This window comes from Equus asinus, chromosome 11 (assembly GCF_041296235.1).
Source record: "Equus asinus isolate D_3611 breed Donkey chromosome 11, EquAss-T2T_v2, whole genome shotgun sequence".
Lineage (NCBI taxonomy): Eukaryota > Metazoa > Chordata > Mammalia > Perissodactyla > Equidae > Equus > Equus asinus.
The window spans coordinates 49,290,001-49,314,663 of record NC_091800.1 but is presented as its reverse complement, the minus strand read 5'-3'; the positions used below and the strand labels follow the sequence as shown (position 1 = coordinate 49,314,663).

The following is a 24,663-nucleotide window of genomic DNA, read 5'->3' as shown; positions in this document are numbered from 1 at the left end:
TCAGTCCTCTCTCTCACTAACTTCCCTCGCTTGAGCTCTGCAGTTGCTATTCCAAGTTTTCCTACACCAGTCTGCATCCTTAAGAAGGAAGAACATGAGGCAATACTTCTAGTACTGTATCAAAGCATGGAGTACTATCACCACTAGTTTTAGCCGTCTCATGGTCCACAGAAAATGTTTAAATGTCTATTTGATATAACTCAAAAAATAATCAGTTCCTTGGTGTTATGTTACATAGCAGTTGTCTTGTATGTATTTGTCCGGCAATCAAATGAAGGACAACATCTTATATACATTCCATAGGCGTGCCATCTTATTTTTATTCTATAGTTATCTCTAGCTAGAGGTGGAAAAGGAAACTCAAAGCAATTGAGTGCTATTTCATGTTTCTGTTCCTGGTAGTTCTAAATATAAAAATCAAGGTCACTATTATAATTTTATGGAACTTTTCTGTACAAGGACTTCATTACTATGAGAAGTAAAATAGTACCTTGAGAAAAACAATGATGTTATCCTCTGAATCTTGGTATATGTTAACTGTTGCGCAAGCTTGGGAAAGATTTAAAATGATAGGAGATATGGAATAGCAATGTAATTGGGCTTCTATTTGAGGCTGTTAACTATTTTCTTCAATATTCCCCAATAAGCTTTTGTTATAGACCTTGTTGGTTGCTTCCCAATAACCACTTATCATTCTCTTTCTTTATAACAAAATCCTAATTTTATTGAGGAATTCACATTTTTCCTCCAACTTTGTGCCTAAGAGGACTCAGCCCCATGTTCCATCCCAGATGTGAGTCATGGTAACCTCTTTCTCTGCCTATGATTTGTTGGGAATTATTAGGTGATGCAATTATGCCTAATGAGTTATGAGAGGTGAGCCTTTAGGATGTCCCGTGGGAAACGCTTCCTTGGGGGATAAAAAGAAATAAATATATAGAATAAACAGCTCCTCGCTTTTTTTCTTGGATACCTACAATTGTTATAGCCAACTTGCTAACTTGGAAGTATTTCTCAATATATTGAGGATAGCAGAAAGGAAATATGGAAAGAATTTGGTTCCTAGACATTGTTGACCTACTGATTTAACCAACTCTAGTTGTGTTCCTGGAATTCTTTTTAGGACTACTATGTTTTTAGGATTATATATTCATTATTTAATTTGAGGATTTTTCTTACTTGCTCTCTACTTCCCACCCAGCTTCACAGCTTATGCTTTACAATGTAGTGATAAAATATGTCAAGACTTCATATTTGTGACTGCATATGCAGACTCTTTCAGTTGTCATCCAAGTATCATTTTAATTAACATGTTTATAAAGTGACTTGATAGTGTCAGATGAGAGGCTTTAAGTAAAAAATCATTTTCAGGGGCTAGCCTGATGGCACGGCAGTTAAGTTTGTGCATTCCACTTCGGTGGCTTGGGGTTTGCTGGTTTGGATCCCGGGTGTGGACCTTCGCAGTACTTATCAAGCCATGCTGTGGCAGGCGTCCCATGTATAAAGTAGAGGAAGATGGCCACAGATGTTAGCTCAGGGCCAGTCTTCCTGAGCGAAAGGAGGAGGATTTGCAGCAGATGTTAGCTCAGGGCTAATCTTCCTAAAAAAAATAAATAAAAAATCATTTTCATACTTAACACTATAAGCGTGGCATCCAAACATAAAATCATAATTTGGCAATAGCCTCAGGTATTTTTAATGCTACGCATGCCTTTCCTGTTTTCTACTCATCTACTTTTTGCTTAGCAGTTTCTATGAGATGCTTGGATTTTGGGAATAGTATATTTTCTTTGCTTTTTGAAATTTATTAGGATACACAATAAAATGGAGATTTTATTGCAGTTACCTTTCAGAGCTTTATCAGAGTGTATTTATTGCTGCAAATGCAGACCTAGAAATTATTCCTTTCTCACTAAAATGTTCAAGTGTGGCATTCTTACCATTATTGCAAATTCAGGTACATTGGATACAACAAAATAATATGGAAGTTTTTTCACTAAATGCTACATATATGTTGCTTTTCAGATATTTTTAGTGTGCTTTTGAACACTTTGAAATTTTCCATGTGACTAAATTTGACAAATATATGGATCAACTTTCTTTGTAACGATGACCAAATTTGTAGATATTACTCACATTTTCACATAAAAATGGAGAAAGCCAGAGGAATGGGTCACTTCTAAAATACTTAGCTTTTTTACGACATACATTAGATTCCTTGTTATTATCAACACTATTGTTGTCTTATTAGTAACTTTTTAGGAGCTGAAGAAAATTATTTGCTATGACTGTCTCATTATTTGGAAGAAAAGCTATTGGAGAAGTTTTATGTCTGTTTTTGGTCTTGCTAAACTGGAAAGGGCATATTCCAGTCTCAGAGGCTTTTCTTGAAGGACGTACAAGCCAGAGCTCAGTGTCTGAGTTTGTTTCCAAACTTGAATTTCTCGAGTTTCAGGGAGACAGACTTCTATTAGGCCACCAGGCTAGCACAGCAATGTTTAGATATTATTTCAATCAAAGAACTGTGTTCCATTACGCTAGGATCTATGTCAAGCTGTGGATTAGGTTTAAAAACCAACAAAAGCTCCTGGTGGTTGAAAGATTATAAGTATTTTGCTACATTACTGCATTGCAGGCATGAGCACGTTCTTTCAGCATTTTAGAGTTTCACAATGTTACAAGTAATTAATTGTGTCTATCTAGCTAAAACACTAGTCAGAGTTACCGTCTGCACTTTTAATAAATCCTTTGAATTCCCTTGATCTTTCTTTTTTCTTATCCTCTCTGTGTACTGTAGCACAACTTTCCCAAACCCATAAAACTTTGATTAATGAAATAAAGAATTAGATTTGAGATACCTGTTTTTGTTACTTTCTCATGCTTCTTTGACCTTGAGGTCACTTTCTAAATGCACCTCAGCCTTTTTCAAAAAGGGTAAATGAAAAAGCTGAAGTTATAAAGCATGATCATCCTTGCTATTATTAGATTATTTATCCAACAAGGTATGTAACTAGCCATTCACTATATGCATTCAAATATAGTGTTTCTTTTTTGGAAAGAAAGAAAGATTTCTTCATGTTTCTTCTTCTCTTCATTCTTTTGCTCCCCAACTATATGCGTGCACACAAATTAGGTAGAATTAAGTGGGGCAAAAAAAACATTGTGCTTATCAATTGCTCTTTTGACGAAGTTTTTCCTTGTAACCTTTGAGTAGCTATTCATGGTTTCTTGCATGAAATCAAAACCTACTCATTGATTCTAAAACTCTCTACTAATTAATGAAAACTAATTATCTCAATTTGCTTCAGATCATGATATCCAGGTTTAACTATGTTTTAGAAACCCCTGTTTTTTATTCTCAATATTCTATGTGTAAAATTTCACATTTTTTTTTCCATTTTGAAATCATGTTACATTGTCTTTAATCTCTATGTTTTCCACTTTCTCCTAAGTCTCTCTCACTACTCTTGGCAAATACAGGAAAGAAGCAGAGCTGCTGGTATAAACGTGCTTCATCCTTGACCCCAGTAGAGCTCATTGCTTCCCAGCTGTGCAGAGCGTATTTCTTAGTAGGGAGCCTGGTTTTGCTTTCACCTGGTGCTGCCAGTGTAAGCAGCTATCATGTTCGGATTCAAAGGTGGCCAAGATAGCATCCTGGGGACATGTCCCTGGAATGAAGTAGAGCTCAGTTGTGTCCAAATGCTACTAGGTAGGAAGAGGGTTGGGTGCCCTGCTGCCAGCATTGTGATTTGTGGATAGAATCTGGCAGGGGGGTCCTGTTAGGAGCACAGAGCCAGCCCTCCTTTTTCTGTTTGAGAAGATCTAAAGAAAGATGCAGAGCATGGCTTCTTTCCTTTTTCACAGCTTATGCAAACTCTTTTGGTGACATGAAGATCTACCTTATTTATGCTGTGGTGTGGCGACAAAGATGTGGGAAGTAAGGCCATGATAACCTTTATACTCAATATAGTGCCTCCTGAAAATATGGGAGATTAGTTCAGAAGAACTCAGTTCATTTTCTTCTCTAGAAAATACTGAAAGAAAAACTACCCACAGGCCATTGTTGGTTGAGAGTATCTGCTAAAAGGATAAACTTGTTTCTCTTAAAAATTGTTGTTAATTGCATAACAATAAAATGAATTATTTTGCTACTAGTATTTTCGTTTCTGAATATAAAGGAAGGATTTTTTTGTACTAAAACAGGGTAGATAGTACATAAATAATGTACTTATTTGCAAGACATTTAATGAATATCAAACCTACCATGGACTTTGGACAGTGATGGTGAGATTATGGGGCATCCTGTTTTGCTAGCAGGAGACTACAATTCAAGAGTTGTAGACAACAACATGTCTTCCTCCTTTTTTCAGTTTTACATTTAGCTAGAGAGATTGTTCTCTAAGATTCGACACCTAAAGAATGCATTTTTTTATATTGTTCAAAGCTGACCTCTGCTTTTAGAAAAGTTTATCTGCACTTTTTCATCTGTTTAGAAACATACATTTTTGGTTAAAAGATCGAAGACAATCTCTCTTTGTCTTTTTTTTTTTTTTTCCTGAGCTAGGGAGGTTGAGATAAAAAAGAATGACTGCCTTAAAAGTCACACATGGCTGTAATTTAAGATTTTTTTCCTCTCATTGTCCGTAACAGTTGAAAGAAACCTTCAATGAAAGTTTATTAACTAGGCCAATGCCTGAGGCAATAAAGGTTCATTTATTACCAGTTTCTTGGCTGTTTTTCTTCTTCTATTTTTCGGTTAAACTCATAGCGTAAGATAATACTTCACAAAATTAAACCTTTGACCTTCTGTAGAGTTAAGTCTCCTTTGATTAGATAAAGTAACAATTTATGGTCCAGCATGAGGTTGCACATGAAATGAATAATGCAATAGACTCCGGGTGGACCGAGAATCTATTGCTTTTGAAAAGATGAATGCTCTTTAAAGGGGGAAAAGTCTGCTTAAGTGTGTTGTCTTTATTCAGTATGCACTTTAGCAATATTTCAAAAGGCTTTACCTCCAAGATAAAGTTATGTCTGAATTTTCTAATTCTCATAAGAAAGATGTATGTTAAAAATACTGCAAAAGGCTTTTGTAACTCCTTGCAGGATTGTCATACGAGTGATTATGCTACATATTCCAAGTATTACAAGGCTGAGTTATAAAATCAAATAATTACATGAGAAAAATGACCACTGAATTTACAAGTGGAGTTTTATAATGATGAGACAGTTAGAATATTATAATTTGTGATAACATTATAAGTCACTATTAACCTCGCTCAAAGCAAAATGGTATTTAATAACTTTTACCAACAAGAAGCAGAGTAACAATAATAAAATATAGTAATAATACTAACAGGGTCTTAATTTTTAAACTAATGCATGGGAATTCAGTTTTTGGTAATTATGATGTAGCAAAGTTTGTGAATAACAGTAATGTTTTTAATTTTCCTTTGCTTTAGCCGTGTTATAAATTCGAAATGCCATAACTCGTTGCCAAGAGCGATTGGATATGACTTTCCAGATATTCCTCTCATTTTTCTATGTGTTGTTTTCAAAACTTTTCGGGAATATAGAGAAAAACCTCAAATCCATCAATGAAAATATTTTATTGGAATTTCCTAATTACTACAGAAGAGATACAATTCCTTTCAGACTCAGAATTTATGCTTAATTCTGTCTCCAGCCCAGGGAGAGAGAGAAATGTGCACATAGTACAAGTCCATGTTTCTCACAAAGCTGCTGTGATTACCTGGTTGTTTAAATTAGTAATCAACATTCAAAAGTTGAATGCTTGAGAGAAGTGTTTTAGCATTAGTTTGGTTCTTTTTCAATTAGCTTAAATTATTTAAGGTGAATAAATCTACTGCAGTGATTTAGTTTCTTTTAATAGAATCTCATGATACAAGATAAATTAGGTCAAGAGAAGCCATTGGATCAGTATAACTACAGACTTTGCTCCTAAAATGAAGAGATATAAAGAAAATTGAAGATTTGCTATGATTTACTATTTTGAAGTAAAGTAAAATGTTCTCTCAGAATTCGCAAAAGGCTCACATTTCTTGCCATGTTAGGAATTAAGTGATTCTTTCTGTTGGAATGATTTTTGCAGCAAAAAAAGAGAAATGAATAATATAATACTAACCATTGGTAATTCTCCCTTGACACCTACCTGCTCTGTTCCTAGGTGGGCTGCATGGACTATACTATTCAAACCTCAGATGGGACATAGTTTTAAACATAGACAGCATTTATTTCTTGAACAAGAAAGTGTAAGGTTGCCTCAATATCAGACAATTTAAGTAACTTGTCTAAGTTAGACTCAAAAAACTTAGTAACTTGACTGTGATTCCAGAGATGTGCCAAGAAAAAAGTTTCACCTATTCAACAGCTCTAGGAGATGACAGTCACTTAAGACTATGGATTATAAACCCTATTTCTTTTGAATCTTCCTTATTGCATACCATTATCTATTTTTCTAAATTAATCAGGATTGTACTTTTCCATAGTCCAACTTTAAAACTGCAGTCAAAAACCTACAGTTCCAAGCACTACAATTGGCCTATCACCATTCACATTTTCCCTGTAATGAAATGAGGGAAATATCTACCTGGTAGGCAAATTATAGAGGTTCAGCGAGATGTTGCTATAAATGCAAGAACCTAATGACAAAGGAGTGAATACATTGCCTCAACTAGTCCTTCGGTTTCTGTTGTTGTTCAGTGAATATGGCTGTATATTGTTCCCAATCGTGATCCTGACCTCTATCTAGAATGTGTGTATATGTGTGTGTGTCTAAATATATTTCTTTCTTGAGTCTCTTCCTTGAAAAAAGTTTATCCTACTATATCAGAAAAATTCTGTGGCCACATCTTCTCATTGGATAATGCCCCTCAAATAAGACATACATGTAAAAATAGTCACCTCTATTACTCTTTTTTCTCATCTCCTCTTCTTGTCTCACCAAGAAGCACATACTGACAGAGCCCCATTCTATCTGGATTCTGGAAAAAGAAAAAAAAGAGAGGCTTACTGAAGTATCAAAGGATTTAGAAGAGGATTTACATGGTATTGAGAAAAGTAGGAGAACATTGGGAGAGATTATTCTTAGGCTAAAATGCCAATGGGGTGACTTTTTTGCAGGAAATTAAATTTATGACACCGTTTCCTCTTTTCACTTATACTGCCTGAACTGTCACCAATAAACTGACAAGTAGTCTCTTTAAAAAACATTCTTTCAGAATGCCATACACTGTCAGTTATTCTCAGCTAGTAAGAGTCACCTGCCTGGAGTCAATGCATTGAGCAAGTTGGGGTGATGAGTTGTGTAGCTAGAAAGAAGTATTGGGCCTTAGACAAACATGAAGATACCTAATGCCCAGTTTACTGGAGAATGGAATCATAAGAAATAATGAAAAGGATGCTTTAAAGAAAATTAGAGTCAAAGTTTATCTATTTCAATTTCTTTATATTTAGAATTTGTTCTATATTCAAGATATACAGAGGAAAACAATTTATTCACTCTTCTCTTTTTCATTGTTGTGCCATATTTAAGATATAGGATCCAGATTAACATTATAAATCCTGAATTTCACCAGTAGAACAGGTTAAAAGTTTTCTGCATAAAGTTGAATGACCATTGTTTCTGTGGCAAATACATTCTAAATTCTAAAAGACTGAATCACAAATGAAGATTTAGATTAGGTTTCTAAGTGGAGTCAACCTATACTTGTGACATCATCTGAGAGTCTATTACCTTGACTTCCTATGCAATCCATGAGCTACTTGGGCAAAGGGGAGTGATTTCCTTTCAATGATTCCACAGTTTACTGTATTCTGTACTTTTCTTTTTGCATTTATTGACAGAGTCAGTGTGGTCAACGCTGAACTGGGAGTTGGGGGAATTGGGAATACTTGATCATTATTTAATGGTATGACTTTATAGAAATGATTAACCTCACTGCCCCTAAGTTTTCATTATTAGTAAAATAAAAGGGTCACATTAGATAAAGTCTTTCTCATCTCCATGTTTTATAAGTCTAAACCCCAAACGGCTGTTAAGAAATATTTCTCTAAAAGTGGCAATGTTAACAGATGGAGTAAAAGTGAAAGTTATATTCAAGACCTGGTTATGCCGAGTTCAGCTTTTCATAAATTACCTATTTGCTTCTTTTAAACCATAATAATTTTAGCTGATTATGTTTCAGCCTGATTCTATGAGTTAGTGATCAGAAGTCGAATGTTTCAAAAACTTCCATGGAAATTCCTCAGTAATTTACACATGGCCAAATGACATCCCCATGGTGTTCCCTCACCCTGACTTCACTACTGCTGTTACTTTCTTCACTCTGGGAGATTGTGATTTTAAGCTATTCAGAATAAGAATGCTAAATTTGATGTATTAGTCATTATCAATATTATAGTAAACTCTTTCTGTACATTTCTCTAAATTGTTGGGGTTTTTGTTAATCCAAACATTTAAAAAAAACTAATTTAATCAATTGAAAAAGTAAAAACTAGTATATGGAGTGTTTCCATTAATGGCCTCAAAGATCAATTTTCCTTTCTGCTGTAGAATATAAATGTGTTTCAAAGGGCAAGAAAAGTCAGTCTAATGGACATCAGGAGACAAATTTACACTCAAAATCTTCAGTCTACCCTGATTTACAATCAAGTTACTTATTCTAGTTGCTTATTATTTCTGTTATTTAGTCATTTTTAAGGGTGAGGACAGGCATGTTCCAATCACAATTTTCATTTATTTAGAAAGTATTGCGAAATAAAATGACTGTGAAAGCTTCTGTCAGTTTTTTAGACAGCTGGTATTTAAATAAGGATAGGAAGAAAACAGGGTGAAAAAAAAGGTCCTGGTATTTTCAAGTTGTTATACTGAGCCAAGAGTTCTTCTAAGACTTGGAGTAATTTCAACTGAGTTGTAATTCAAACTCATATGGAGTTTACAATGCACCTTCAACAGAGTTTTGCAAAGAGTCTATAGGAACTGTCAGGAGCAGAAAGATTACTTCACAGTAATGACTGTTGAACTGAACTATGCTTTTTGATGTTTTACTTTCTGAATTGAACTGCTGGACAAGATTAATTGCACACAGTGAGAGTTTTAAATGAATGACTATATAAAACATTAAGTTTCTTTGTATGCCACTTGGGGGAAAAAAAAAGCTAGGTTTAAATGAATAAATGTATTTAATGCACGAAATTCCTGGGCTAATTTTAAAATTCCTTTACTAACATCCTTTATTGAAAATAGAAACTCGCTTTATTCATCTGTCTTGGTTATATTGCTCTGGTTGAAGTAATTTAATATTCCTGCTTTCCACTAATCTTCTAGTTCAACAGAAGTAAACAATAGGTTTCATAAATTAAAAATACACTCTTCTGAACATGGTTATAAGATTAAAAAAACAAGGCTGTAAACATTTATGACTGAAACAAACTAGATTGTTCAAATACTGCCATGATGTATCATGTATATCAATATGGCACTGATATCAGTTAGAATGCAAACAAGGTTTTAAATGATGTGCCCTTCATTTCAGCTGGAGAATCCGCTTCACACCATCTGCCTATCAGATGGTTAGGAACCAGGACTGCGTATTAATGCCACATGTTCGATTTTCCTCCTTCTTGTAATGGTTAGATTCATATTGCTAATAGCTGTGCATAAGCACTGTCGATGAAATTTCTGTGACGGTGGAGTGATGAGATATTTATAAGCCGCCTGTCTCCTTGAATAATCAGTAGGAAGAATGCCAGACATAAATAACTTATCAATTCCAGAATATTAATAATAACTACCATTGGCTATAATCTACTGCATGTTTAAAATGGTTTCTTCTAAATTTGGGCAAAGTGACATAGTCTAATAAAAAGTCTATCATATGGAAGCTTTGAATGCTTACTATCTCTTGCATATAACTCATTTTATTTAACCATTAAGTTTAGGGAAATGCATTTTATATGGAATGTGATGTAAAAGTAGACAACGTATCAAACATTTGGAAGTCATCTTGATGTCTTTGAAACCAAAGATCAAAGATTGAACCTTTCAAGTTAATGAGCAAACAAACAGATCAGAGAAAGAATTTGACAGCAATATGTCTCTTTTATTGATATTTATAATCTATAGTTGTAATCTACTCTTTATAACTAGGGGTACTAACTTATTTGAAATAAGTAGAATGGGGATACTTTTCCTTTTTTTAGAGAGGGCAATCAGGATTGTATAATGGCATTTGAAGGTTTTAAAGGATGTTTTGATAAAAGTTGAAAGCAGAAGAAAAATCCTATCTTTGCAAAGTAAAATACGGCTCTTAAGTGGTAACAATGCCTGCTTCCCTTCCAAATGATAAACCCATGGATTGGTTTTAAGATATTGATTTTGAGGTAGTGAAGGCTTTGTTATCAATATAGCACAGAGTGAAGATTTAGTGATATTTAGGGTAAATTTGATCAGTGTGGACTAGTAAGTCAAATGATTTGATAGAAGCGTGGTTTTTAGATCTCCATTTATCAAATGACTAAATTCTCACTCTACCCTATTAGGTAGTTTTTGTCATATTGCATTTTTGTGAGTACCTAAACAAAGGTAAAGCTAAAGATAAGGAAAAGAGGGGTATTATGGGTTACTTGATAATATTTACTACTATTTGCAGAAGGATTAGTATGTGACCATGCTGTTGCAGACATTATTTCTCCTTTATTCTTCACAATACCCCTATGAGGTCAGAATTGATATCTCTGTTTTAAAGATGACAATTTTGAAGCCTTAGGAATTATATAACTTGCTGCAGTATCCCAGATAAATTTGATGCATGTTGTCCAATGTTTGTATGGCTTTTTGGAGTGCCTCTTCTTCAACCACCATCTATTTACTCTTTACATGATAGTGAATTTAGATAACTAGCAATTTCCAGGCCAGTTATTTATTCAGCAAGAAATTGGGAGCAACAAAAAATGAAAGTGAAAGTAAAAGTAAAAGAAATCTATAAGCCAAGATAAAAATAAAGAATTTCTAGTAGCCAGTTTTTTAAAAAAGCATAGAATTTGCTCTGAAGGAGCAGAGCAGAATGGAGCCCATGGCGATGAGTTTGTATCATAATTCAGGCAATAATATGACAAACTGTGTTTCTAAATTCTATGTAAAAATTATTCATTCTTATAAATTGCAAGCAATAGAGTTTGTGAAGATCAAATAAGAAAGAAAAAGAAAGCTAAATATTTTTGCATGATATAAAGTATATAGGCTTTAACCTAAGTTTAATGTATAGTTCCTTTCCTGAGGGCCAACTGGAGGTCCAGGATTACACAATATATGACTTATTATCCTTCCTCTGAAGGAAAACAACTTTTTTAAACAAAACATTTCTCAATCCATTATTTTATCGATGGCAAATAAATTTCAGGTATACATTAAAGTTTTCCCATTGTTGATGATAAAATTAGATTTAGAACCTTTTAAAATAAAAAGATACTACCTTTGACTTCTCAGTTCAGTACATGTTTTTGTCTTGGTGAATAAGACACTATAAATATTTTTTGAGAGTGTAAAAATGTAAGTTTGGTGAGGTAAAATAGATGGGTTAATCATTCCTTAGTGAAAGAGATCATTTATTTGTGTCCATCATATATATATATATATACATGCATACACATATATACACATAGATTTATGTATACACATATATATGTACACATGCATATGTATATATATAATTTTTCCATCAAAGAGAGAAAGAAATCTGGTGAAAAACTTACCAATTAAAGAATCAGGATGAATTACCCAAGCTTTTTAAGTAACAATTACGGTATATACCAAATAAATTCGTATGTGTAAGTGGTTGCTGGAGGCAATAACATACATGACTGCTGCATCAATAACATACACAAGTGCTGTATTACCTGGCTGGCCTATTTGCTTCTGCTGCGTTAGGTTAAAGGTAAAAGAAGATTCATTTTTACAAAGTCTGCATCACACTAGAGCATTATGTCTCAAAACTCTGATTCCTTGGTCCAACCTGATTTTATATTTGAACAAGTTCCCTAGTTGCCCACTTTTGAAAACCACTGCAACGATGATCTGCTTGGTGAATAAGCTTTTGCAAGATGCAAACACACTTTAGTGTCAATTATTGTCATCAAATAATCTAAGGGCAGTGAACATCAGAATCAACCTGTTGAGAGGGAAAAACACAGACTCCTCAGTCCATCCCAGAGACAGAGTCTGTGAATGTGGCCCAGGGGAAGATAATCTCCAACTTCAGCATACTTTGCAGCTGGATTTGATGTAAATTTATCACTTTGTGGAACACTGAATTACCTAGTTCTGAGGAAAAAATGGGCTGTTTTGATTGGGGAGAGTTAAAAGCAGTGGTAAACTTGCAGGATAATGTACTTCAAGGTAGGGTATTGAGGAAGGGTAACACACATCTCTACGAATCTGAGGCAAGGGGAGAGAGCTCTAAGAGAGAAAGGGTTAGGCAGGGAGATAATAGGGCCAGTGTTTACACAAGTAGACAATTCTTGATTACATAGAAAATGATTTCAGTTTTCTCTGTGACGTATAGACCAAAAACTAGAATTATTTTGTGGATTTATTACTTATTTTTCCAAGGCAACTTTATTAGGGAACAAAATATAGAATGAGATCTCTTTCTAAGGCAAGTGTCTAGATTCTAAGCTAAGTTTTTTTAGAGACAGCAAGTGGGAGGGGATTTGAGAATTACATCAGAGATTTGAAAGGGTCATTGCGAGGCCAAGAGGAAGTGCAATAAATGCAGGAGGGGTAAGCCTTTTGTGATTCTCTCCAGCCCTAGGCAGATGAAGCTTTGGAGAGTCATGCTTTATATTAAATTAATGAGATTTGCTACTCCTAGTATATTCACATTGATTGCAACATAAACATAATGTTTTAAATTACTTACATTGATATTGTCAAAATAATCACCATATTTCTCCTGTGGCTTTCCAAGTAATCTAGTTTGAGAAGTGTTTTTTCATTCAGTGACAGTTTGTGCTAGGCATCATGGTAGAAGTTTGGGATATATGTGCTAAGAAAGTATTTCTATCCTTTTGGTGTTATAATCTAGTTAGAGAAGCTAACCCTAAACTGACCCTCCTTAGTCCCCTCAACCCCTCAAAACAGAGCAATAAAGAGTCCAAGGGACTGGCTTTCATATCTCAGATTGCACATTAAAATGACCTGAGGAACAGTAAAATCAACCAAAAATATACAGATGCCTGGGTCCCAACCTGAATCTCAGGTGGTAGGCCTCAGCTGTCTGAATGGTAAAGCCCCATGGGTGATTGTGGTTCACAAAAGATGGTAAACTCGCATGCAACAGGGTTGAGAACACAAGCAAGTGGACCACCAGCTCTACTCTGGAGGGGTAGGGTGTGGAAGGTCAGCTCTTTAAAAGAAGTGAGTCTTGAGCTTATTCTTGACATGTTGATAGCTGTTTCCCAGGTAAACTAAAGAGTCAGGAACCTGAGCCTGCTACTCCTAGAGCGTAATATTTAAGTCATCACATGATGGATGCATGGACAGGTCAGTGGGCAGGGGAGTGGAGAGCTTTTCTAGAAAGTGGGAACAACATGTGCAAAGTCTGACTTGAAAGAAGGAATGTGGTCCATTAGAGGAAATGAAAGAAGGCTTGTGTGTCTGGAGTGCAGAGAGCAAGGAGGGCTCAGGGGAACAGATGATGCTACACAGATAGGCAGGGAACTGAGCATAAAGAGCTGTGACAGCCATGAGAAGCATCTGACTTGCTCCCGAGAATACGCATTGAATGTCGTGATTGGATTTTCATTTTCGTAAGATTATGTTGACTACTGTATGAATAGTAAGAGATTGGAGGTGATGAAAGTGAAAGCAATTAAGGGCTATTATTGTAAGACTTTAGGGAAGAAAAGGTGACAGCTTGCACTAGGGGGAGCCAGTGGAAATGGAGAAAATTGGTTGAATTTGAAAGGTATTAAAGAATTAAATTTGAGAACCCATCAAACAGCCAGGTGAGTTAGTGGAACTAAAATCAGCAACTGTTGCCAACGGTATAGCTTTCTTCCCACCTTCATTAAATTGGACGAAAAATAGAATATTAAAAAGTATTTTAGGGGCTGGCCCCGTGGCCGAGTGATTAAGTTTGAGCGCTCCGCTGTGGTGGCCCAGGGTTTCGCTGGTTCGGATCCTGGGCGCGGACACAGCACCGCTCGTCAGACCACGTTGAGGCGGCATCCCATATGCCACAACTAGAAGGACCTGCAACTAAGATATACAACTATGTACCAGGGGGGATTTGGGGAGATAAAGCAGAAAAAAAAAAAAGTATTTTAGTTAAGTTAGAGCATGTGTGTATGTCACATACATACATCTTTTGGAATGTGTATTAGAAGTGTAAAACTGGGAAATAAACTGTCAAATGGAAAAACAGAAGAGTATCATACATAAAATCATACATAACTAAATTATAAAAAGTATTTTTAAAATCCAAGGTTTAATGCAGTCAGATAAGGAGCAGTAGGATTCTTCTAGCTGAGGAGGCTGTGGCCACCCACGATATCCTGCAGGAATCATAGCTAGGACTGGACTGGACTTATTGAGGAACTAGAATGCAAGGCATGTCTAGTTTTACTAAGCATGATGTGGTATTCTTCACATAGTTTATCTCATTTAATCCTTATATTATCCCTTTGTGAAGAGAATGACTTTACAGTCGAAGAAACCATACTCGAGAAGATTTTATGGCTTGGCCAAGGTTATATCATGCATCCTTGTGTTTCATACTACCAAATTCGATTCAGATCTATACAATAATAACAATAATATCTCAAATTGTAGGTTTATCTCTCTCATTTTAATCCTATGGAACAAGATTTACCTGCCACATAAACCAAAGGTAAAGATCACGGAAGTGTCACAGATTAGAGATGGGACAACACCAGGCAATGAAGAGAACGGAAAAGTGAGATGCTCACATTTATGACAAGGCAAAATTTCGGAAGAGAGATTTTCTGGGAACCACAAAGAGAATTTTTAGAGAACAGGAAAGAAAATGTTCTGAAACATCTTTGAAGGAAATGAGTAACTGGGGAGAAAATTCAATCATAGGAAGATGAGAGAATCAGTTCAAGTGGGGACTTAAAAGGCAATGAGTGTTCATCCAGACCAGATGAATTCTTTGAGTTTAGATCAGTGCCTTTTTAGGGGCAGTTATCAGGTTTTCATGCAAAGATCCAACGTGAAGATCTCATTTCATTGGGGTGAAAGTTGTCAAGGCTTCTTTTGTCTGATCCGAAGAAAAGGTGAGGTCTTCTATCTCCTAAAAAACAGCAGAGATTTCTAGGGAAAAAGAGTTTCTTGTAATTCCTGAGGTTGTAACTTATTTGCTGTAGTAACTAGAACTGATGATTAGTGGGGAGGAAAAGGAGGAGAGAGGTGTTCAGTCTCTAATCCACCAGCTGGGAATGGAAATAAATCACAAAGATAAATTCAAGCCAGGCTGAAGCACTGTAGTCAGAAACTCTGAAGCAGCCATAGCAAAAAGAGTGTGGGGGGTGGGTACACATCCTCCCCTAGACTTTTGGAGTTTTAGATTAGGAAAGATCATTCATATATTCCAGTATCAGTCATTTTGCAAATGAGGATGCCAGGATGAAGTGAATTGACTTGGTAAAAGTTCACACATTTAAGGAGACAAACCACTCCCCTGCTGAGAAACCTCTGCTGGCTCTCTAGAGCCTATACATAAAGCACGGTCTTAGCTTTCTGCTCTTCCATAATCTGGTCTCAAACTCTATTTCTAATCTCACATCCACTCCTACCTCCTGTTCTCTGGATGAACAGAGATGAATTGTTCTGGATAAACATCGTGGCATATTGGTTACAAGTGTCATTTCTGGGATTCGAATGCTGGAGGATGAGAGGCTGGGGAAGTGAGTCATGGGATAAGGACATTCCAGACAAAGAGAATGGCAAGTGTGAAAGCACGAGTGTGAAGAGTCAGGGCATGCATGGGTATTGGTGGCATGTTCAGCATAGCTGGCGTGTGACATGAGAGTAAGGGAACTTTGGGTGATTAGGGAGTTTACACTCTTTCATGAAGGGCTTTGTGAGCTAAGCTAAGCAGTTCAGATCCCCCCCTCCCCCTTTAGGCAGCTGTAGAGGATTTTAAGTTTTAAGCAGGGAATGACATGTTCAGACTGGTTTGTTTGAGAGATAATTCTGGCTGCATTTCTACTACTATTCTTTTGTATGTGAATTATGTTTCTGCTTAATATTTAATTTGGGAGTTTCGAGAGCACTCTCTCGATTGTATCAAAGTTATTTCATTGGCTAGTTGGGAATGAATATATGCTATCAGAGTGTTCCATAAAGGAATCAGATACCCTAATGTTTGTATGTGTGTTATATAAATTACATGGACTATTACATGAAAAATCAGAATTTGAATTACCTCGTTTTTAATTTATTCTTTTAAGGTCTGACAGCAGCAGCTGCAGCAGCTGCCGCTGCTACCAATGCAGCTATCGCCGAAGCAATGAAGGTGAAAAAAATCAAATTAGAAGCTATGAGCAACTATCATGCCAGTAATAACCAACATGGAGCAGATTCGGAAAATGGGGACATGAATTCAAGTGTCGGTAAGTTTTACGTTCACTGAAACTTATTGTGATCATTTGCTACCGAATGACTCTTTTCCAGAACAACACTATTGGCTATCCTTTTGAGAAGCTCTGCAAGAGTATATATTCTGAAGATACCATTTTGCCTCTCTAACAACACGACTTTAAATAAATAATTAGCAAAATTATTTTTTATTATAGCTTCAACTGTATGTCTGCAACTTCTACTATAAGCATTCAGTTAACATCCTTCATAATACAAATCGTTTTAATAATCAGAATTCGAAAGTATTGATTATAGGTAAGGTGACAGAAGAATATTTATAAAGTAAAACATACACTTTATCTTTTTCATTCTTAATGCTTTTGTCATCAAATACTAAATTTGCATTAGCAGCAAAACATATAAACTAAATCCTTTCATGTGCTTCCAGGAATAAAAATTATATTGATAATTAATTCTTTCTATAAACAACCATAACCTATTTATCTCATTTTAAAATTACAACTTTAATTTCTCTTGATTTTTTTCTTTCCTGAGGTATGGAGAAAGAGAGGGAAAGTTGATAGTCACTATTTAAACCAAAAGAAATGGCTTTCTCTTGGCAGAATTCCTCTGAGTAATTTGTTTGGTCGAACACAACGTCAAATGTCTATTAATTTTTTTATTGATGGTATCTTTAGCATCTATGTCTCGGTGAGATAAAACACTTTATTCTATGCTGCACTGTATTGTTTCTCTTTCAATTATAGAAATCATACTCAAAATATAATTTAACAAGAAAAAGTTGGATCCTACAAGATGTGAGAAAGATATTATATCCAACGTACGTTCATAAAGGACACAGTAATTCATGACAGTTCAATTAAATTTTCTTTTTATGCAGCATTTTAACAGATTATTTCTTTCAATAATCAGCAGCTTCCTGCTCTCAGTGCATTGACATATAGTTAAGGATATATGAAAGAATATTATAGCTTTTAGCACTGATCATTCTTGCAACAGTTCCGTGGAAGCATACACTAGACATGACCGTTAGAGTAGGAAGTAATTTTGAAATATATAAACAAAACACAAAACACCACTGCTTCAGTGATGTCAAAGGGCAACTTCTAATGTAAAAAAGGAGAAAATGGAACTTTTCAGCAAAACTACATGAGGGAAAAAGAAAACGAGCCACAGCAATGGGTTTGATTTGAAAATAGGTTATAAAGAAGATGGTGGCAATCCTTAGAAGGATGAAAAGACGTGGAAGAGACCCAAAAGACATGGCTCTAAAACTGAGAGGAACTAAGGAAACATTCTTAGTTTGCATTTGTGGTGCTCCTACTGGGAAAGTGAAAGGCAGTGGATTGTTTATGTCAGGGTCTACACACAGAAATTTAGGCTTTTAAAGGTTAAAAACAGTATTAAAGTAAAATGAATGAATTACCATTCTCTTTTTAGAACTATTAAGTACATATTTTTCTTACGATAGCAGTCTTTTACATTAGCCTATTAAAATAGAGCACAATTGGACACTTTTAAAGACAAGTCATTGGCCACTAGAAGTTATAGTTATCATTCCAAAACATAATCTGGATTTTTTTCAAAATTTTAGGAGTAAAGACTTTAATGCAGACTGCTCTCTAGAGTTCGTGTTGTTAGGCAATTTAATAACGTTTAAAGCAAAATATTTTAAAACGATATCTCTCTTCAAGTTTCCTGAGCCGCAGAGCAGAAGTTGACTTTGGAGAAACCAATAGGCATAAGGTAAAGAGAAAATGACTCATAATTAAACATTGACATAAATTTAATATTTGATATTACAGAATAACGTTTGCCTACTGACCAAATTGTAGCTTACCTTAATTATTTGTGTAGATAGGCTATCATAATAACTTAAAAGAGAAACAATTTGAATTTTCTTTTTTGCTTAGTTGGAAGAAATCACTTTTCTTTCATTAAGGTCTTTGGTTGGTAGTTCACGTTGCTTTTTAGTTTTGACACTCATCATCCAACATCGATTTGAACCAGCAGCAGAAATTTCTTTGAATTTTCTTAGAGGGTCTTAGTATTTTGAGATTGTGTTAACATTGGTGCCATTGCTAGTCCCTAAATCATGTGGATCATTTATGTTAGATATTTGATAGCTGATTTGGGGGAAAAATTGTTGTCAATGTTATTTTTATTCTATTCTCACATGCTGCTGTCCTCTAAGAATTAATAATTTATTATCCTTCCTGAGCACACTGCCCCACCCCCCTTTATCTATCTAGAGATCAGTGAAAGAGAGTTTGGAGTTTCGGGGAGGGGTAAGGGCACTGGTGGGGGTGGGGGTTGAGCTTGCATCTATCAAAGCAGTTGCTGAATTGAGCAGTTGCTTTGTATGGCCCACAGTCTTCTCTGACCCTGAGGACAGTGCCTTCCTCTTGGTAAGTTTTCAATAATTATTTGCTCTATGACTTTGGAAAGTTATGTAAACTTTCTGAGCCTAATATTCCACATCTGGAAAATGGTATAAATAGTAGTATCTACATCATGAGAATTAAAGGCGATCGTATTTGTCAAGTGTTTATAACCTTATTTATTAAAATGTTTGTTTATCACATTGTTACTACAATAAAATTGGGATATAAAATAATTGTCAGAGTCAAAGATTTCTTTAAACACCTTTTTCTGGCCAATTTTTCCTACTCATATTAAGGACTAGTATGTTATTACAATACCAAAATGACTGACCTTAACAGTAAGGTGAGTCGTTTTGGTATTGCTTTTGTCATTATTATTATTTTTTCAAACTTACTCTCTTGAAAATTACCTTCTTATTTTTCCTGCCATCAACTGCCTCCTTCTCTGTTTTCCTATTCTCTCTGCTAGGTATTATTGGCTAAACTGCAGGCCTGTGAGGAAATTTAGGGGCAGCTGTTAGGTCATTTGGATTTCGTTGTATGTTTGATCTTAGCTCATTCTAGGGACACAAAAATAATCATTATAGAGTCCCAGCACTCAAGGGCCGTGCAGTCTGTGGGCGGGATGGCTGCGTAAGCAGGCAGTCATAACAGGATGTGCCAGATCCTCCAGGAGCCTCAGTTAGCATGAGGTGCTTAGGAAGTGATATTGAGGCATATGAATTCCAGGAGGAATCCCAAGAATCTCAAAGGCCTATATTTCAGAATACAAACTTACTGCTCTCATGAATCTATCAACTGGCTCTTTGAAGTAGTGAAACCCCTCAGAGAGTTGCCACTTAAATGATATATTGTTGCTACTCAGCCCTGACCAAATCCAGCGACATTTTTGAAGTCAATTCAGGATTCTTTTTTCTCTTGTACTCATCTGGGTCAAAAGTTTTGTTAAACATTTCAGGCTTTCTGAACACTATTTGTTTCCTTGGTTGTAAATACATCCTTATTGCCCAGAAAATAGATTTTGTGTTTGCTTGGTTTGGTTTAATTTGGCTTGGTGAGGTGAAGGGATTGTTTATTATAGATGACTCTTTCCTGTTATTAATATGAATCATAAAAATTAGCCAGGAAAAAGTGTTTAAAGAAATCTTTGACACCGACAAATAATTATTTTATATCCCAATTTTCCACGGTAACCTTGAGCTCACATCTTTCCAACAGAATGATCACTTTAGGAAGAAGTGGGGACTCAGGATAGATCCGAGGGAGGCATCAGCATGCTGAGTAAAATATATGGCCGTGTCGCCATTCTCCCTCATCCACAATCAATTGGATTCTTTTAGTTTAATATTTACTTGCTAAGATGAGATGCTAGTCTGCATGGTGATAAACAGTCTGCTCCTGGCATCTGAAGGTGACCTGTCAGTTCATATGGACAAATCTCCTGCTTACTGAAATGTACAAAATAAATCATTAAAGCAGGCAGGTGCTCATTCCCAGATTTAAATCACCATAGATTTATGATTTGAATTAATGCTTCATTTGGCCATAGAAATAGATGCTGAGACAAATGATATGCACTGGTTGGGGTTTCCATACTGTAGCCATCCTGATATTGATTACTGAGATGTCTTTGCAATCTCTTGTTTATATCAAGTACTATCTTGTGACAGGTTGGCTGATATGAGCTACATTGTAGATAAGAAGGAAAAATGTCCTGGATTCTTTTTAGTGGCAACACTATCCACAACACACAGGCCAGATAAATTGCTATTTTTTTGCTTTAAGGACTGATCTACATAACCGGCTTTAAAAATGCTGCTTGGAAACTGGGACCGGGATATTGGAAAGGCAGAATTTAAAACCGGTGAACCCAAGGTCAATTCCATAGCATCTATAGCTGTGTTTTTATCTGCTTATCTTTTTTTTGGCATCATGCATATTTTGAGGATACTAAATTAATCACAATCGATCTAATCTAAATAAAGGAAACTTAATTTTACTTCTAGTTTTCAAATGCTATATAAATATTGACATAGTGAGCATCTCTTAATAGTTTCTGTTATTTAAATACTTGCTAAACCTAATATCTTACTCCCTTAACTAATGACAACAAAGGAAACGACTCTATAAAGATAAATACATTAAATATTATTCCCAAGTGCAAGACCTTGTGGACTATGATTTACCAAGAGGCAGGAAAAGACTGCATTTTTACTTCTCTTAACATTTTATTTAAGGAAAACACTATGTACACAGTTTAAAGAATACTCAGAGGATTTAAGAGGGACCTTTGCCACTAGCTAATATCTGACTCATGGAACTGGTAAACAGCTATCAACAATGGTAGATTGCTTGCTTAGTAGGAAATGAGTTCATATCTATTCAAAATGTGATCTCAAAACAGATGTCCCAAGAAAATCTCATTGTTTAAACTATAGTCATAACCCTCTAACTGCTGTTATTTCTTTAAGGAAGTGAAGTAATCTTAAGTCTTCAGCATTTTCTCTTTCTGAACACTGAAATATAGGCAAGGGTACCCTGATGCGGGGATCCCAGAATCTGAACACAGTTCATATGCCTGGAGTGTCTGATTCTTTTTCATTTTCTCAAACTTACCATAGTTGCAAGGATGTAGGAGTTTCAGGTAACAAGAACTTGAGTTGGGGATTAACAGCTGTGTTCTTCAATGGTATTCCTTACTCCTTACTTCTGTCTTCCAACCAACAAAACAAAACAAATGAGGGGGAAAAAAAGCCAGGAAGATAGGGAGATAAAATTATCTTCCCCAGCTGACTGTCTTTTTTTTTTTTTTTAAGCCATTCCCGCAGAAATAGAATAGTTTATACTGTAGTCATTTCCTTTCTTCTAACTCACGTGTCTATTTGGAAGGAAAAATTAATTTTATGATTTCAGGAAAAAGTCTTGGAGACCTTGAGAAAGCAAATAAAAGGAAACTGAGAACACAGGCCACCAAGCAGAGCTCTGCAATTGCACATTGGATTCTCTGCCTTGGCAATGTTAATGAACCTCAAATCCTTCCTATAATTAGATGAGGGAATTGCTTATATTTTCAAACAGATGATGCTGCTATAATGAAACGATTGACAGGGAATTTAAGAGTGTCTACAGTAGTCATTTGGTTTCTGTTATAAAAAAAAAGTTTAAAAAGAAGATTGGCTTTAGACATAGGTCCTGAGAGAGGTAGTAATTTACATAGCGTGCTATGACAGGTGTCTTTGTATAGTAAGGAAATAAAATGGAAGTCTAGAGAAATGATGGGCAGGTATAGCAATTTTTGGGGGAGGGGGTGTCCTATGCTTATTCTGCTTAGGTTCTTTAAAAGGGGCCGAGACTCAAGAGATGGATCCGGATTGAGTGCACAGCTGTAACTGCTGATGAGCTAATTGCTCCTTATCTCTCAGCCCCATTCATCTTCATTTTTTACCAATTACTGAGAATTATCTGTGTTCTCAGTTGGATATGAGAGTTAATCCTTTTTGGTTAAGCTGGCAGTACTGTGAGCAGATTCCAAATCGGAGGGTGAAAAAGCCAAAGCAAGCTTGCTCTAAAAATGTCTCCAGTTCAATTACAGTATCACTGATTCATAAGAAATTTGCCATTGTTTAACAGATTAAGTGTGGAAAGTTTTTTTTTTTTAACTTTCTTAATGTTTCTCTGCCTAACAATGATTTTCAAGATCCTTCTTCCTGTCGGATGAGTAAAATTTAACAATATTAACGGCCAGAGTCTTGTAAACATGGAAACACGCAAGACTGCCTTAAAAGGCCAAAAAGGTGCTGACACATGAAATGAGAAATATTTTAGAACTGATAGCTGTCAATTTATATATAAACACTTTTAATCGATGCTTTTGCTCTCTGTGGCATTGCATATAGTGAGGAAAGTATGTCTAAACATAAACTTTTTCACAAACGTCACATTAGTGGAATTTTAATGGAAGGACCACATAAGCATCTCTTAAAAGTGTAGGAACTGCCATGGTTTGTAATTCAATTGATTGTGAATAAGCCATATGGTTCCCATCATTCTCTATGCAAAAGATGTCTTCATATCCTGACGTTTCACACAAAATTGCTTACCCGAACATTAAAAAACTAAAAAGTAGTAAACTACTCTTTCATAAATTTTGGTGTATTTGTAGATATTTAATATTTCTGGCATTTCTTCATTAAATATTTTAAATAAGGTAATCTAATGTGAAAATATAAAGAATAAACAGCTAATTTAAAACAAACATCAAAAAATCATTCTCTGAAATTTGAGCATCATATAGTATGACCGAGATAAGTCATATTGAGATGGGGGAGCAGAGAGCAAAATATGTCAGAAGATTTAGCTTCTAGTAGTAATGTAGCTAATAAATAACTACTTAGATAAACCCCTTCATTTCTCAGCATTCTTATTTAATAAATAAGGAGCTTGATGCCCACTCACCCTCTTGGCTCTAAAATTCTTTGATTTTTGAAACTTCAACAGAAGATAAAAGGCAATAAGGTATTCTTTACAGTGATTTCTAAAATAAAATACAAACCTGAAACAACCTAAATGTCCAAAAGAAGCATCCTTAAATATATGGTGATTCATCATTTCACATATTATGCGACCATTACATATGATGGGTAAGGGTGGAAAATATTTATTTTGAATGTAAGAAAAAAGATTCTATATTTTACACCTTGATACTATATATCCTATATCTTACACCTTGGTACTATATATCCATTTCATTAGGGTCTGGAAGGAACTGGGCAAGAGTTAACTGGTCACTGTTAATGTTATTGTGGAAGAATAAGGAACATTTTTTCAAAAATTTCATATAGCTTAAAATTAGGTTATTTTAAAATGACATGTGTATTAATAAGTGCTCATTTTATTAAGCTCTTTTTCATGATTTTCTAGAAAGTAGATGGCATCATTTTGCGTTTTTTCTCATAATATATTTTTGATCTTCATTGGTTATATAAAAGGATAGAAACACCAGTGATCATAACAGGTAACTATATACCGAAAAAGTTCATTTCTTTATTAAAAAGAACACTTTTATCATTTAAAATTATTTGAACATATATTTCTAGGTCAATTTCTATGTTAATAAAATCATTAGAGTATGATCAATAACATATACTAGTTTCCCGTATGAATTATTAAATGTATTGTGTGGTATAGATAAGTAAAATGCGGACAATATTTCCACTTTTTCTGTAGTGTCTGTTTTGTTTTCATGAAGATTTTTTTAAATTTATATGTACAGTTGGAGAACATAGTTAGAAAATACTAACTCACTGTTTTTGTTTTAGTATTGTTTATTCCAACTAATTACAAGATGATGAAGTAAACCTGATCATTCAAACATTTCATATTAAGAAATATAAATTAAATTATTTTATTTGATGCTGTATCCTTGTGTAATCATAAACCATAGGAAATGTAAGATAGATCCAATTGGATGTGTTACATGGTAGACTCCATCACATTCCTGGAGACTGAGTACATTTATGACAGCCTTGGAAATACGATTTTCATTGAGGACAGCCCTAAAAATGATCTTTGTCAACCTACATCAACATGTTGCAATGTTTATAGAAGCTGCAAACATAAACTGTAGTGGCAGCA

General features: G+C 35.1%; 1 protein-coding gene and 1 long non-coding RNA gene across 2 annotated transcripts in view; one reads left to right on the top strand and one right to left on the bottom strand.

Moving 5' to 3' along the window:
- Window positions 1-24,663, top strand: part of DACH1 (dachshund family transcription factor 1) — a 414,137-nt gene that overhangs the window by 204,355 nt on the left and 185,119 nt on the right. Inside the window, exon 3 of the mRNA XM_014859930.3 lies at window positions 16,495-16,656. Coding sequence (XP_014715416.3) covers window positions 16,495-16,656 — 162 coding nt within the window. The remainder of the gene's footprint in view (window positions 1-16,494; window positions 16,657-24,663) is intronic.
- Window positions 1,480-21,758, bottom strand: LOC123289753 (uncharacterized). Its single transcript, XR_006533882.2, has 3 exons — window positions 21,646-21,758; window positions 6,925-7,004; window positions 1,480-1,600 (listed from the first exon to the last, which is right to left on the bottom strand). It is a non-coding gene; the product is annotated as an uncharacterized lncRNA (long non-coding RNA).